Genomic DNA, 15472 nt, shown 5'->3' on the forward strand with positions numbered 1-15472 from the left:
AGGTGTAACAGTGAAGCTGCAAGGAGCAGAGATAGTGAAGGTAGAGTGAGTTTAAATAGCTGGGGTCAACGATCCAAGGCAAAGGACAGTGCACAAGAGAGAAGAAGGGCAGGGTGGGGTGGGTGGAGATGAGTGTCAGGGATGATTTGTGACAGAAGGAGCAAGAGTGAAAGGGAAGGTTACAAGATTTCAGTGAAACCTGCTATGATGCATGATTTTGAGATGGTGACAGTGACAAAAAAGACATGAGACTGAGCTTGATGTGGCAAAGGTGAAGATTTTCAGTGGGAGTGACCAAGATAACCTAAATTAAATGCTATTATATGCTGAACATGGAGGTGCTGCTGGGCAGGAAGAAAAGGAAAAGACTTCAGAGGAGGTTCATGGATGCAGTGAAGGAGAGCATACACAGGGTTGGTGTGACAGGACGCTAGGGATAAGGTACAATGGAGGGAAATTTATTTTATTTATTATTTATTTAACAAGATTACTGCATGAATACATTGCCCTGAAATAAAATCAGTGAAATGTTCATACATGTTTGGGTACTGACATCACTTTCAGGTCACATTTGTATATAGGGCTTTGGAGTTGAGGTCACGCAATGCATTGTGGATATAACCCTTATTTCAATGGAACCGTGTGTCACTTTAATGCGGGTTTTTTTTAAAATAAGAAATGTATTAATTAATAGGCTTCCTGTTTCTAAACTCTGTTGCTGTTTCTTTTGCAAGACTGGGCTATTTATTCACTATTTCAACATCAGTTAAGTATTTAAAAGTCTGAAACTGATGCCAAGTGTGCCACTGAATTTGAAAGCTATTGCTGTCAAAAAGAAAAAAAATCCCTTATTATCATATATTAAATTAAAGCAGGAAGTCTGCACTTCAACTTCATCTAGACGTGGCTCACAGAGCCAACAATAATGACTCAGTAATGTATTGCACATCCAAGTTTTTAATTTACATTTTTATTTTTGTAAGCATGACAAACGAACATAGACACGACATAGATGAACAGCCACCGCAAGTAGGAACTGAAAGAGGAAAGACTTTCTTTGGGTCACAGTTTTAGCTTAATAGTAAAAGCGTTAAACTACTTAATCTTTTGTTTGTTTTTATGGTTAATTAGTTGTTTTAAAAACCTGAATTCACGTCAGTGCTTTAAACCGAAACTTTGAAATAGAAATATTTCCGTATACGAATAAATTAAAAATGTTCTTACATAAAAATATTTTTACATAGATATTATAGTAGTATATTTAATTTCATATTACTTTGTTTAAAAAAAAAGTAAACTATTACCAAAAATTGCGTACTGTAATTTAAGCTGTTTGCGTGTCACTGGGTTTTCATCCAATCAAATCATCAAAACAATTCCTCATGACAAGACTGAAAGCAAAACTGGCCAATCACCAGTTTTTCCTCTTAAACAAGCCGCTCGGTTGATTGATAGCTGTTTGCTAAAACCATTCTTGGATTTTATCAACTTGACCAATAGAAAAGCCAGAGAGGCGTGCAGACGTATGGTTGGAAAGCCAATCACGATGTACCTCAGGGTGACGCATCCTCCCATCAGCTGTTTTTGTTTTCCTGTGTGGACACTGGAAGTTAATAACACAATAATAACAACGGGAGTGTAGCCTCTCCGAAGTAAAACGGTCGTCAGTGAGCTGTTCCTGTTTATCTTTGCTCCCGTTCCGGTTAGCCATAGCAGCTCACGCTCCTGTTTACGATGTGCACCATCTGAGCCAGCCTGCCCGGACATTCCTGTCCCCGAAGAGTGTGAGCGTGGCGCTTACAGTCGGGGAGCAGCAAAAGGGGAAGCGGGTTCCGGCGGTGATCGACCCGGGCCCAAGGCCTCCGACCTCTAGAGGAGGGGGAATTCAGCTGCTGGGATGGAGTCACCGGACTTATCCGACGACCCCGGAGTGCATCGAGGTTTCATCTGTGCCTCGTTTAACCAGGACACCACGTAAGCGACCTGCGAGCTGGGCCCTGCATGAACTCAATCTCCTTGATACACCTGACCGTTGCATAATTATTTTCAGCTGCATTTCTATAATGTGGTTTATTTTCTGATGGGACCTGCAAAGTGAGCGCATGCAAAATGAAGTAACCTTTTTGTGTGCACCATTTAAACTTCTAGACGAGAGTCCCATAGAGCTGGATATGAAGTAGGCCACTGTGTGGCCTATTGCACTTTTGAGTAGTCTTTTAGTATTATAACCAAACTTGTAGTAACACAGTTTAACAGTCTCTTGACAGTCTCTTGCTTACACTCCCAGTCAACGTGCAGTGCTATTTGTTAATAATGAAAATAAAGGAGCTTTAAGAAAAATCTGCTTTACAGTATCTCATACTGAACCAAGAATTCACAAACTCTTGATTTTAATGTGTGTCTCCTTAAACAAACAACTCCTTTGGGTATGCTTCAGGCTAAACAGCCAAATAAGCCTGCTGACCACAATGCTCCTCTCATCTCCAGCTGAGCTAGGAAGGCAGGCATCTTTATGGAAATTAACCGCTTTTAATGGTAATTGCTTTAAGGCTTTGTTGCCTAAGCATGATAATGACTCAGGTGCCAAAGACTTATGCACATAAACAGATGTTTGCCTGAAATTCTTTGTGGCAGGCTTAAGCTGCCCTAAGCCTAACAAAGTAGTTCTGTGATCTGATAACCATGTCCTAACCCTGTTGTCAGTTATGGTCATGCTACTATTGCATCATGGACAATGATGGGTTAGTTATCAGTAGAGCTGTAAGGAAGTCAACTGAGGCCACAGTGTATTATTTTCTTGCTTAGAAAGTAGCTATTACAGCATTGGTATCTATGATCCATTATAACCATTCGCAATGGTTTACAGTATTATACTAGTGACCATATGTGTGTGTTGGTGTATAATACTAAAGACATTATTTTTTTAAGGTATTCCAATGTATCCAACTTAAATTAAAGGCCGATGGTATACTATGTAACTACAGTGTTACTAAAAAAAGTATTTGGGTGTGCTTCCATTGTAGCTCTCTATCAGTGGGCACTAAGACCGGCTACCGGCTCTTCTCAGTCACAGCTGTGGACAAACTGGACTGCATCCATGAAGGGGGTAGGAGTGACACTGTTCTTCACTCTCTTTAATCAGCAAACAAACCAACCTGCATTCTGCCCCCTAAATATGACACGAGTACACAGTGACAGAGGTCTGCACAGCATAGTTTGAGCTGTGGTCATGTTCAACTTAATTTAGGCTGTTCAAGTCATGTTTAGTCTGATGTGCAAGGTAGGTAAACGCAGACGGAGGCACTTCTTTTTTTTTTGTACCAAAAGGCTGCTGCGAAGACTGGCAGCAAGTCTGCTACAGGTCAAACCATTCTCACAGCTCACAAATAGATGGGATACTGTGAATGTACTATGAATGAATTTTGACATGAGGTACTTTCCATAACTTCTCTGAGTAGAAGTACAGGGAGTGCAGAATTATTAGGCAAATGAGTATTTTGTCCACATCATCCTCTTCATGCATGTTGTCTTACTCCAAGCTGTATAGGCTCGAAAGCCTACTACCAATTAAGCATATTAGGTGATGTGCATCTCTGTAATGAGAAGGGGTGTGGTCTAATGACATCAACACCCTATATCAGGTGTGCATAATTATTAGGCAACTTCCTTTCCTTTGGCAAAACGGGTCAAAAGAAGGACTTGACAGGCTCAGAAAAGTCAAAAATAGTGAGATATCTTGCAGAGGGATGCAGCAGTCTCAAAATTGCAGAGCTTCTGAAGCGTGATCATCAAACAATCAAGCGTTTCATTCAAGATAGCCAACAGGGTCGCAAGAAGCGTGTGGAAAAACCAAGGAGCAAAATAACTACCCATGAACTGAGAAAAGTCAAGCGTGCAGCTGCCAAGATGCCACTTGCCACCAGTTTGGCCATATTTCAGAGCTGCAACATCACTGGAGTGCCCAAAAGCACAAGGTGTGCAATACTCAGAGACATGGCCAAGGTAAGAAAGGCTGAAAGACGACCACCACTGAACAAGACACACAAGCTGAAACATCAAGACTGGGCCAAGAAATATCTCAAGACTGGTTTTTCTAAGGTTTTATGGACTGATGAAATGAGAGTGAGTCTTGATAGGCCAGATGGATGGGCCCGTGGCTGGATTGGTAAAGGGCGGAGAGCTCCAGTCCGACTCAGACGCCAGCAAGGTGGAGGTGGAGTACTGGTTTGGGCTGGTATCATCAAAGATGAGCTTGTGGGGCCTTTTCGGGTTGAGGATGGAGTCAAGCTCAACTCCCAGTCCTACTGCCAGTTTCTGGAAGACACCTTCTTCAAGCAGTGGTACAGGAAGAAGTCTGCATCCTTCAAGAAAAACATGATTTTCATGCAGGACAATGCTCCATCACACGCGTCCAAGTACTCCACAGCGTGGCTGGCAAGAAAGGGTATAAAAGAAGAAAAACTAATGACATGGCCTCCTTGTTCACCTGATCTGAACCCCATTGAGAACCTGTGGTCCGTCATCAAATGTGAGATTTACAAGGAGGGAAAACAGTACACCTCTCTGAACAGTGTCTGGGAGGCTGTGGTTGCTGCTGCACGCAATGGGCGATCGTGGCTCAAGAGTTGGGAGTTCGCCTTGTAATCTGAAGGTTGCCGGTTCGAGCCCCGGCTTGGACAGTCTCAGTCGTTGTGTCCTTGGGCAAGACACTTCACCCGTTGCCTACTGGTGGTGGTCAGAGGGCCCGGTGGTGCCAGTGTTCGGCAGCCTCGCCTCTGTCAGTGCGCCCCAGGGTGGCTGTGGCTACAATGTAGCTTGCCATCACCAGTGTGTGAATGTGTGTGTGAATGGGTGGATGACTGGATATGTAAAGCGCTTTGGGGTCCTTAGGGACTAGTAAAGCACTATATAAATACAGGCCATGTTGATGGTGAACAGATCAAAACACTGACAGAATCCATGGATGGCAGGCTTTTGAGTGTCCTTGCAAAGAAAGGTGGCTATATTGGTCGCTGATTTGTTTTTGTTTTGTTTTTAAATGTCAGAAATGTATATTTGTGAATGTGGAGATGTTATATTGGTTTCACTGGTAAAAATAAATAATTGAAATGGGTATATATTTGTTTTTTGTTAAGTTGCCTAATAATTCTGCACAGTAATAGTCACCTGCACACACAGATATCCCCCTAAAATAGCTAAAACTAAAAACAAACTAAAAACTACTTCCAAAAACATTCAGCTTTGATATTAATGAGTTTTTTGGGTTCATTGAGAACATGGTTCAATAATAAAATTATTCCTCAAAAATACAACTTGCCTTATAATTCTGCACTCCCTGTAAGCAAGTATTCAAGAGATTCATCTGTTTTTCTTTCCCCAGTGGAGTGTCCAGATGTCTATATAGTGGAGCGACTGTTTTCCAGCAGCCTAGTGGTTGTGGTCAGTCTGTCCATGCCACGACGAATGAACGTCTATCACTTTAAGAAAGGCACGGAAATTTGTAACTACAGCTACTCCAACAACATCCTCTCTGTCAGGCTCAACAGACAGGTAAAGACAAGAGTGACAGCTTTGCATACCCCTTTATCATCCCAGTTTGTGCTGATAATTACATGTTCTTGTGCTCGTGTCTCTTTCAACATCAGCGGCTCGTGGTGTGCCTCGAAGAGTCGATCTACATCCACAATATCAAAGACATGAAGCTCCTTAAGACGCTGCTCAACACACCCACCAACCCCTCAGGTAGACTACAGCTTTTGGAAGAAATTAAAGCTTTGCCTGCTGAAACATGACAAAAAAACCCCCAAAACTCCCAACTGTTAGAGAGACAGCCTGATGCCCAGATGTTGCCAAGTTGTTCTGTGGGCTAGAAGACACTGAAGCATTAATAATAGTACAGCACCTTTAAAATCTCTTTAGAAAGTTTTTTAATGAAGGCAAAAAAAGGATGCTTAGAAGGTAAAGCCAGTCTGCAATCGCAAACAATAATAGATTAAAAAAAAGAAGATATAATTGATACAAGGAAAAGGGGCATAGAACTGAATGCAAAATGTCAGTAGAAAAAGAACAAAAAGCAAAGTAATATCAAAAAGACAAACAGACACATCGCATAAAACCTGGTCTATAAAAACATGTTTTCAGAAAAGATCTAAGGGAAGTCAATGAAGCTGCGAGCCACAATAGCCGAGAGGCCCTGATGGCAGACACATGGTCACCTTAGAACAGCCAGAAAGGGCTCAGCTGAGATTTTAAGGTTGCCATACTGTTTATGAGGGCTGCATACAGTTCAGATGGGATCAGCATGTCTTTTACGTAGCCTGCCGGAGATTCCAGTTGGCTTTAAAGGTGATTAAGTGATTAAAGAGAGAGTTAGAAGTTACTGTGTGCAGAGAAAATAAATGCAGCTACAATTTGATTTGACATTATGCTATCCAATGCAATGAAATTTATGCATTTTGTGACACTTGAATAATATATGGGAATATTTGGGGGACTGTAAGGAAAAGTAGTATCATATACATGTGTGTTAGCTGTGTATTTAATCATGCAAGTGGAATTTACATTACTTTTTTGACTGGAAGCCACTGTGGATACATTTTCAATTTACAAAACAAGCAGACAACAATCATAAAGTCAGCAAATGGACTCTGCTATATCAATACTGATTAAATGTGACAAGGCGCTTCAGTTCCTGTAACAGTGATAAGAATTTTGCATTTCATAGGCTTTCCAAAGCACTGTGTTTAAAAAAGCATGCAACAGTTGCTTGATCCAATGTATTCACAGGCCTAACACATTATTCTTTATAAGTAATAAGTCAGATTAGATAATGCATGTTAACTCCAATAGGCAAAAAAGCCAAATCAGTGATTATGAAAAGAAAAAAAAAAGATAAAATAGTAAATAATCCTCTTGTCTCCTTTATAGGTCTCTGTGCACTCTCCATCAACCATGGCAACTCCTTCCTGGCGTATCCTGGTAGCGCCACCATGGGAGAGATCACAGTCTATGATGCCAACAATCTGGTGAGGCAACAAAGGAAAGAAATGCAGCTGTTTTCATTTCACCTGGAAACCCCATGGGGGAAAAGAGCAGCCTTGTGTTAAAGAGCATTGTTGCCCCTTTAGAGCACTGTGACGCTGATCCAGGCCCATGACAGTCCCCTGGCAGCTCTCACATTCAACGCCTCCGGCACAAAGCTGGCTAGTGCTTCGGAGAAGGTGAGGGTTTGATTTCCTTTTTCACCTTCCTTCTCTTTTATTACACATCAGTCCCTCCTGACCACGCTTTCCTCCACAGGGTACTGTCATCAGAGTTTTCAGCATCCCTGAAGGACAGAAGCTGTTTGAATTTCGCAGAGGCATGAAAAGGTTATTATTATTCTTTTCACGTAGTTTAGGCATTAAGTACTGACCAGCAGTCAGAATTGAAAAGAAAAAAAATCATTGAACAAACATGATTCATAATGTAGGAAAGAGGTTTAATAAATTTCTCGTGACATGAAGGTGAGCAGTGCAAATAAATCTGGTAATATTCACCACTTACATGTTTTGGTGAGTAAGATACTTTACTGCTCTTCCGCTCAACAGCCAATGATACATGGCTGTGAATGTGCTGAGCAGGTTCCAGTGTCAGTGACTGACTAACAGTAATGTGAGTGGTGGGGTCATGGAAACATTACACTGTAAGATAGCATGGAGGCTGTCATACACAGCGTTTCAACACTCACACTGCTGTGACCGGACTGTGTCCAAAGGTTTGCAGAGTCATTTCTTATCTCAGACAAAAATCCTTAAAGGCAAAGTCGTGCACGGGCTTTAATAATACATCACTGTAATGTTAGTTTTGGATTACTTAAAAGAAATTAAATCTCACTGTTTTGTTTCTCTTTCTATTTCCTGTGTGTGTTCCAGATATGTTAGTATCAGTTCGCTGTCCTTCAGTGCAGATGCACAGTTCCTGTGTGCCTCCAGCAACACTGAGACGGTCCATATCTTTAAACTGGAGCAGCACAGCCCAAGGTTGACTCTCTCTTCCTTTTTCAAGCTTCTTTTTTCAGTTACTCACTATCTAATTTTGAAAAGAAAATTGTGTTGAGAATAATATTAATCCTATTATATAAAGTCATATGTTAATTAATGTAAATATTCACAGTCACTTATTAGGTGCATCTATAAAAGTAGTTGGCACTGGATTGGACCCACTTTTTCTCTTCAGCATTAATTCTTAATGGCAGAATTTCAACAAGGTGTTTCTGTGTGGGGTTTGCATGTTCTCCCTGTGTTTGCGTGGGTTCTCTTCAGACACTCTGTCTTAATCCCACAGTCCAAAGACATGCAGTTAGTGGTTAATTGGTGATTCTAAATTGTGAATGCAAATGGTTTTCTGTCTCTAAGTGTTAGACTGGGGACCCTGTCTCTTGCCCTAACAGCTGCAGCCTTGTATTGGATAACCAGAAGATAATGGATGGATGCTGAAAATATTCCTTAGGTCTTTTGGAGCATATTGACATAATAGTATCACACAGCTGCTGCAGATCTGCCTGCTGGTCAGCTGTAAATCTCCTGTTCATCAGATCCCAAAACGTGTGAGGCTGGAGGCCATTTGAATATAGCAGACTCCCTGTCATGATCAAGAAAGGGATGGCTTGAGCTTTGAGATATAGGGTGTTATTAGACAATGGTGCACCGTGTATAGGGATGTGCATGCTCAGTAACAATACTTTGGTAGGCTGAGTAGCATTTAGATGATGCTCTGTTGTTTCTAAGGGACCCAAAGCTAGCCAACAAAATACTCCTCCACACCATTACATGTGTGGAGGAGTATTTGGCCAACTTTGCCTAAACCATTGATAAAAGGTAGGAGGAATCAATTTTTTCATGTTGTTTATGCCAAATTCTGACCTTACCATCCAAATATTTCAGCAGAAATTGAGACACGTCAGATTATACAATCTTCTATTGTCCAGTTTTGAAATGTAGCCTCAGTTTCGTGTTCTTAGCTGAAGGAAGTGGCACCTAGCGTGGTCTCCTCCTGCTTCATGGTTTGATGTGTTTTGTGTTCAGAGATGCTCTTCTGCCCACCTTGGTTGTAACAAGGGGTTATTCGAGTTGGTTTTTTTCGTCCTGTCAGCTTGAAGCAGTTTAGTAATTTTCTCCTGACCTTCTGACATCAACAAGTCATTTTCACCCAGAGAACTGCTGCTTACTGGACATTTTCTCTTTTTCAGATTTTCTGGAAATTCTAGAGATGGTAGTGCGAGAAAATCACAGCAGATCAGCAGTTTCTGAGATGCCCATCTGGCACCAACAACCAAGCCTCATTCAAAGTCACTTAAATCATCTTTTTTCCTCTGATGCTCGGTTTGAACTTTAGTAGAACTGGTGTACCTAATAAAGTGGCTGGTGATAACTGATAATAAACCATTATTTAGATGAGTATTATCCTGCTTCACCATTACTATTATTTTATTTTGCACGGGGGACTCACTGACAGTTGAGATGCTTTTGTCTCAAACGTTGCTCTTCCTAACCAGAGTAAATGAATGCCTCGGCCTCTCTGCTGTGTTATTATTAAAAACAGCACTTTTTTCTAACTCTCATTGCTCCATTATATTATAAAACTGTTATCTTTAGTAGTCTTTTATTCATGTTAAATGTTTTCTTTCTCTTTAACTACAAAGCATCTTGTTTGATTCCAGCCAAGAGGAAGAGTCCCCTACATGGTCAGCATATGTGGGGAAAATGTTCACAGCAGCCAGTACCTACTTACCCACTCAGGTATCTGACATGATGAATCAGGACAGAGCCTTTGCCACAGTGCGACTCAACATGTTCGGTCTGAAGAACATTTGTGCCCTCGCTACGTAAGAGAACTACAACTATACAGGTATATTGAAAAAACACAAGTCTGTATCTGTGCAGGTTCATTTATATTGTGTGTGTGTTGTTTTTGTTGATGTTGTTGTCAGGATTCAGAAGCTTCCTCGCCTGCTTGTGGCATCTTCAGATGGGTTTCTTTACATCTATAATGTGGATCCACAGGATGGAGGCGAGTGTGTCCTTGTTCAAAAGCACAGGTGTGTATATCTTAGTGGGATGTACAGGTTATAAATATGGCAGGAAATCCTCATTCTAAATTAAAATGTATACTTATTTTGGTTCCCCTTGACTTACTCTAACTGAAAAGTTAGACATCTTGAGGCAGATAGAAAGGTGAAGATGAAGATGTAATCATTAGAGATGGACCGATCCGATATTACGTATCGGTATCGGTCCGATACTGACCTAAATTACTGGATCGGATATCGGAGAAAAATAAAAAATGTAATCCGATCCATTAAATATCACGAAAGCACCTCACAAAACTTGCAACACGCCGTAACTCGCCTCAGAACGTTAGCACGTCGGAGCAGTATGCATCACGTGATAGAGCGGCTGTGGCATGCGGGACCTGTCGGTGGTCTGGATAGCATTTGGAGCTTCGCTAGCAACCCGGCATTTCATCTCCGACAAAGTTATCCCGAGAGAAGTAAAGCAAGTGTGTAAGTCCATCTCTGAATGTTTGTAAAGCATTCCTGCGTTAAGCTTAACAAACGATATATGGAGCAACTGCCTCTTCTTGCTGCTACTTCAATCATGAAACTGCTTAATGATCAGCTGATCGGCTTTTCTGTCGCAATTCCGTCTCTCTGGTTTGTTTTTAGCCCACTTTGCACCAGAAAGAGGAAACCAGTGGATAAACAACAGCAGCACGTTTAAGCTTGATAAGCTGTTGTTAGAATTTATTTAATATTACTTTCTACACCAGGATCTTTTTTTACGTAGCTGACGCTGGTAACTGAGCAGGGGCGGATCTAGCAAAGTTTAGCCAGGGGGGCCGATAGGGCATTAACAGGGAAAAGGGGGCACAAAGACATACTTTTCTTTCTTATTCTCATTTAAAATGTCGAGCTTTTAATAAATAATTATCTGACACGCAAAGTTTTAATTTGATGTAAAATGAATAGAAGTCAATTACTGTATATAGTGACTAATAAGTCTAATATATATACCCTAGTAAGCTATAGTACTTTTTACTTTGGGAAGGTACCATCTGTGCAGTCTGCAATTTTGTTGAAGAAAGATGTTGAATCTATTTAATATTTCTTGAAAAATAATTGATTTCTGTGCATTTTTTTTTCACACTGCATCAAATTAAGGTTGATTACGTCGATTAAGCATCATGAGGTGGAGCGTGAGGGGTGGTTCCTTATTTTTTATTTATTTATCTTTGTTGTTGCTGGGAGTTGGAACCCTATTAGTTAGGTTGCTTAATATTTACGCTAAGTACTCTTTAAAATACCAGAATAGGGAGGATGGTGTAGGTTTAAGTTTATTAGATTGATCAGTATTGCTGAACTATGAAATTTATTTTTTTTTTGCATACAGGTATAACAGAATAGCTTTAGTGTAGTTGTTGTTTTAAACTTGAGTATGAACTTATACAAAATGCAGCAAGATATTTAAAAAAACAGTTTTGTTGATTAAAAAACACTATATCGGATTCATATCGGTATCGGCAGATATCCAAATTTATGATATCGTATCGGTATCGGACATAAAAAAGTCGTATCGTGCCATCTCTAGTAATCATGTGCACTATAATCACATGTAGGAGCTGAAAACGCTTGAATGCTATTTTTTTGTATCTGTATGCATTTAAACAGTTGTCCATTTCCTTACTTCCATACTTTTCCATCTTTTGTTGCTGTTTAGAAATCTTACATTGTTGTGCATTCCTGTTGTCGCATTATCTTAGGTGTTAAATCCTATTCAGCCCATTTCTTCCATGCTTCCTCAGGCTCTTTGAGTCCAATGAGGAGCAGGTGGACCAGAAGGAAGAGGAGAACCCCGAGAATGTCCCTCCACAACCACCAAGCCAAACATATGCTGCCACCGTGGCTCTCCCCACGACCGCACCCTCCTCCACCACTCTAATGGGTAAGATTTAAGGCTGACACTTTAAAATGAGCATAGTCAGTATACTTTATGTTTAATGGCTATTAAACACAGCTGTAAATAGTGTGTGTATGTTCAACTCTTAGTATTGTTGTCAAGCGACTCCTGTTTAAATGAAGCTTGTTTCTTTATAGTTAAAACCCTAGCCATCCAAATATGATCAGAAATATTTGAAATTTTAAAATGCTCTTTCTTTGCTTCTTTCCAGGCTACTCCGAAGACGGTGGAGCCCAGAAGGGTGAAGTCATCCCCGAGCACGAATTTGCTGAGGGCCCCGTTTGTCTGGATGATGAGAATGAGTTCCCTCCGGTTGGAAACCAGAATAACTGACCAAATTCCCCAGGGTACCCTCCCTGCCCCTGCCCCTGCACACAAACCAGACTTACCTGTTTCTAGTAGGAAGGTTGGACAAAATATTCCTAATGTGTTGCGACATTGTGGCTTCCCAACCCTCTCACAAGTTACCCTGCACACCTAAAGTTAAATCTTGGAAGGATATTACCTTCTTATATTTCTGTATTTTGTGCACCCATTGTTATTTGTAAAGGATATAGAAAAAAACACTAAAACAGAGCAGAAGGTCCACTCATTCTAAAGAAAAAAACATCAACAGAACATTTGTTCTTTAAGTCAAAGGCTGTCTGAACCATCCTAATGTTAACTCCCATATACTACCACTAACAACAGTGTTAAACATGTTGAAATAATCACTGTGCACAGCTAGAAATTCTGACTTTTATACTACTGTTGAATATATGTATTGTCCAACGACAAATCATTACTATGGTAGCAACCTAAAGAGCAGGTAAGTAGTATGAGCTGACCGACAATACTTAAGCTCAATAATATCCAGGGGTTAAAATAACAAAAGTGCTCCTATGGCCTCAGTCACACTAGGAAAAAATTGGCAATTGGCAAGTTTTTTTTGGGACCAAATACAAATTGTTGACCAACTGGTCACCCAGAGGTTGAGTGTACAGTGCCCCCAACCTCTGAGCGATTGCTTTTGATTGCAAGGCATTTGCACAGGTCATCTGGGGGGAAGCAACCTGCCTCCAAATTATTTCAGTTATTTCAGATTTCCAAATAATTGCCAGCTTATTTATAAATGCAAATAGAACGCCAAAATGTTGCAGTAAGTTGCTGCAACCCGGAGTCAGTCTGCGTGGATGAGGATCTCGTCTGCACCATCATGTTTATTTCTCCAAGTGAGGATACAATGAATCGCGTCAGTGTCAGTTACAAAGATTTGTGGTGGGCAACTCACTGCAAGCTGCACTGAATTCAATGCTGCAAAGCATGTCTTATGTTCAGACTTTCAGAAGGCTGTAGGAGAACCACATATGAGTATACAGCTTGTCATCCTTTTTACAGTGAGTTACAGTGTTTAATCACATTTCAGCGTTGCCTTTTCTCAGCAGCGTGCACACAGAGCAAGATTCATTTTTCTTTCTTTCTCTTTCTTTCTTTCCCTCGACAGACACTAATACATACATTACATGTGTCTTTCAAAATTGAGCTATCAGTGGGACTGTGCTAGTGTATTATAGCAGTGTCTGAATGTTATAGTATGTTAGGATTAGTTAAATTAATATTTTATGCTTAACAGATGCCTTAATTCAAGGTTTTCTAACTGTGGGATGTGAGACAGCAGCCCTGGTGCATAACTCCAATTCAGGTTCACAAAGTGTACATAGATTTCAGGTATATGAAGGAAGTGTTTGCAGTGAAGTAAATCTCTGGATAAAACCTGGGCTCCGCCTGAACCTCAGTTCTCAGGGCCACACAGTCCCCAGTTATTCATAACAAAATAAGAGATCACCGTTATCCTTTTAAAGTCTGAGCAATGAAATTAAGACAGAAAATTGAGTGTTTATTGACCCTTCTAACGCTTTAAAATTAATTAAATATTAATTTTGATATATGAGTTTTAACTTGTATCATGCTTACCACATCTGTGTTTTTCTTTGCAATTTATTTCTTAAAAAATGTGTTTTGCAATTTTTTCAGGGGGGAAAGAAATCACACTGATGATGTAAGATTCTCTAAAACTCATGTATCAAGTTTGACACACTAGAAGTTAATGTGTTGTAGCATAAACATGTTGATTCTCCTTCCGCCTTCTCTCACTTTTCTCAACTGTCCCACTGTTTTCAGAGCAGAACGTCCCTGAAACCTGAATTCAAACTGTATCGTGTTGTTATTACATTTCTGGTATCCTCATTTTTGAGCCACACAGTTACGTTGCTCTTGATATAATGTTGGTCATTGATGGAATGAATTAGCTGCAGCTGTTTGTTTATAAATTTATAAAGTTTTCCCAGTCCACTTGTGCTGAGTCCACCCTTGGCTCTGGTAGGACTGACTGAGGACTGAGGTAGACAGCAACAGATTTCAATTAGGGTATTATTGCATACAGCGCTTAAGTGCCAACTTAACCCTGTTTAATCAAAAATTTATAGCAGACTGACTTCGTCTTATTACCGTTTTATCCCAGTTTTATTGCCAAATTAACGCACCAAAGTTGGTTTAAAGACAGCAGCTGAGCATTGCTTCAAAATGATCTGTCTTTGAAGAGACCATTTCAAAGGCAATACCACTGCAAGTTAATTGCATACAGGCATAATTTTTTTTTTCCGCACAGCAGTCTCCGACCGCTGTTTTCCCTAGTGTGACTGGTCCCTGGGAGGTATGCTTAAAACTCACCTAAGATTTTACTTCTTAACAAGCCAAGTGCAATGTTAAGTCTTAGGACATTTATCAGGGCCATTCCTGTGTATGGGGCTCCAGAACATTTCAATCAGTGGTCATAAAAATGTATGATACCTCAGGAGAGACAAGCAGTAGTTCACTCAGAAAGAAATTATACATAGATATTATACAATACACTATTTAAATCACGATACATGCCATAAGTATCATATGACTTGCCGATGCAGCTGTGATACTAATTATGGTAGCAATACACGAGACTGAAAAATCCTGCAGAGTCACAAATGTAACCTGATGAAATATTTTGCTCTGTAGGTGCAGCAGTCGACAGCTAAATGCAAATCCTGGGACGAGCTGTACACGACAAAGCTACAGGTCCATTGTTTTCAGTGCAAGCCTAAAAAACGTGTTATTTACTTAATAATTCTGAATATGTTAACATATACGTCAAGTTATTTTTACATTAATGCATTAAGTATCCTTTTTGTGTAATGTGTTACACATCAACACATAGACTTAACATTCGTAAAATATATGTTAATGGGTTTTTACAGTGTATAATGTGTATATAACATTTCTTTATAGTACTGTTGTAATAAGTAACATAGTAATATGACTTGCCAGAAGGTGGCGCTGTTAGGGCACCTGTGAGCTGCATTGAGCTGTTCAATACTGGACATTTACACCAGAGACTCATTAAATCTTAGAAATGATTTGACCTCTGCAACAAGTTTTGTTTTGTTTGTTTTTTATTTGTAATT

At 40.2% G+C, this 15472-nt stretch overlaps 1 protein-coding gene across 1 annotated transcript; it reads left to right on the forward strand.

Annotated features, from left to right (window-relative positions):
- The first annotated feature begins 1432 nt into the window (after positions 1 to 1432).
- On the forward strand, positions 1433 to 15424 carry wipi1 (WD repeat domain, phosphoinositide interacting 1). The gene is made up of 12 exons (XM_082544370.1): positions 1433 to 1974; positions 3024 to 3106; positions 5381 to 5550; positions 5646 to 5742; positions 6928 to 7025; positions 7128 to 7220; positions 7300 to 7370; positions 7914 to 8021; positions 9701 to 9865; positions 9971 to 10078; positions 11842 to 11981; positions 12208 to 15424. The coding sequence occupies exons 1-12, from the start codon at positions 1898 to 1900 to the stop codon at positions 12327 to 12329; spliced, it is 1332 nt and encodes a 443-aa protein (XP_082400496.1). The 5' UTR covers positions 1433 to 1897; the 3' UTR covers positions 12330 to 15424.
- The last annotated feature ends 48 nt before the right edge of the window (positions 15425 to 15472 follow it).

Source organism: Aulonocara stuartgranti (assembly GCF_965226115.1).
Source record: "Aulonocara stuartgranti genome assembly, chromosome: 8".
NCBI classification, from domain to species: Eukaryota; Metazoa; Chordata; class Actinopteri; order Cichliformes; family Cichlidae; genus Aulonocara; species Aulonocara stuartgranti.

Excerpts from the sequence above, each read along its gene's own strand:
- wipi1 (XM_082544370.1), top strand. The coding sequence starts at position 1,898 with ATGGAGTCACCGGACTTATCCGACGACCCCGGAGTGCATCGAGGTTTC. Across the intron at positions 5,743-6,927 it reads CACACCCACCAACCCCTCAG|GTCTCTGTGCACTCTCCATC; the intron begins GTAGACTACAGC and ends TCTCCTTTATAG. Across the intron at positions 11,982-12,207 it reads CTCCTCCACCACTCTAATGG|GCTACTCCGAAGACGGTGGA; the intron begins GTAAGATTTAAG and ends GCTTCTTTCCAG.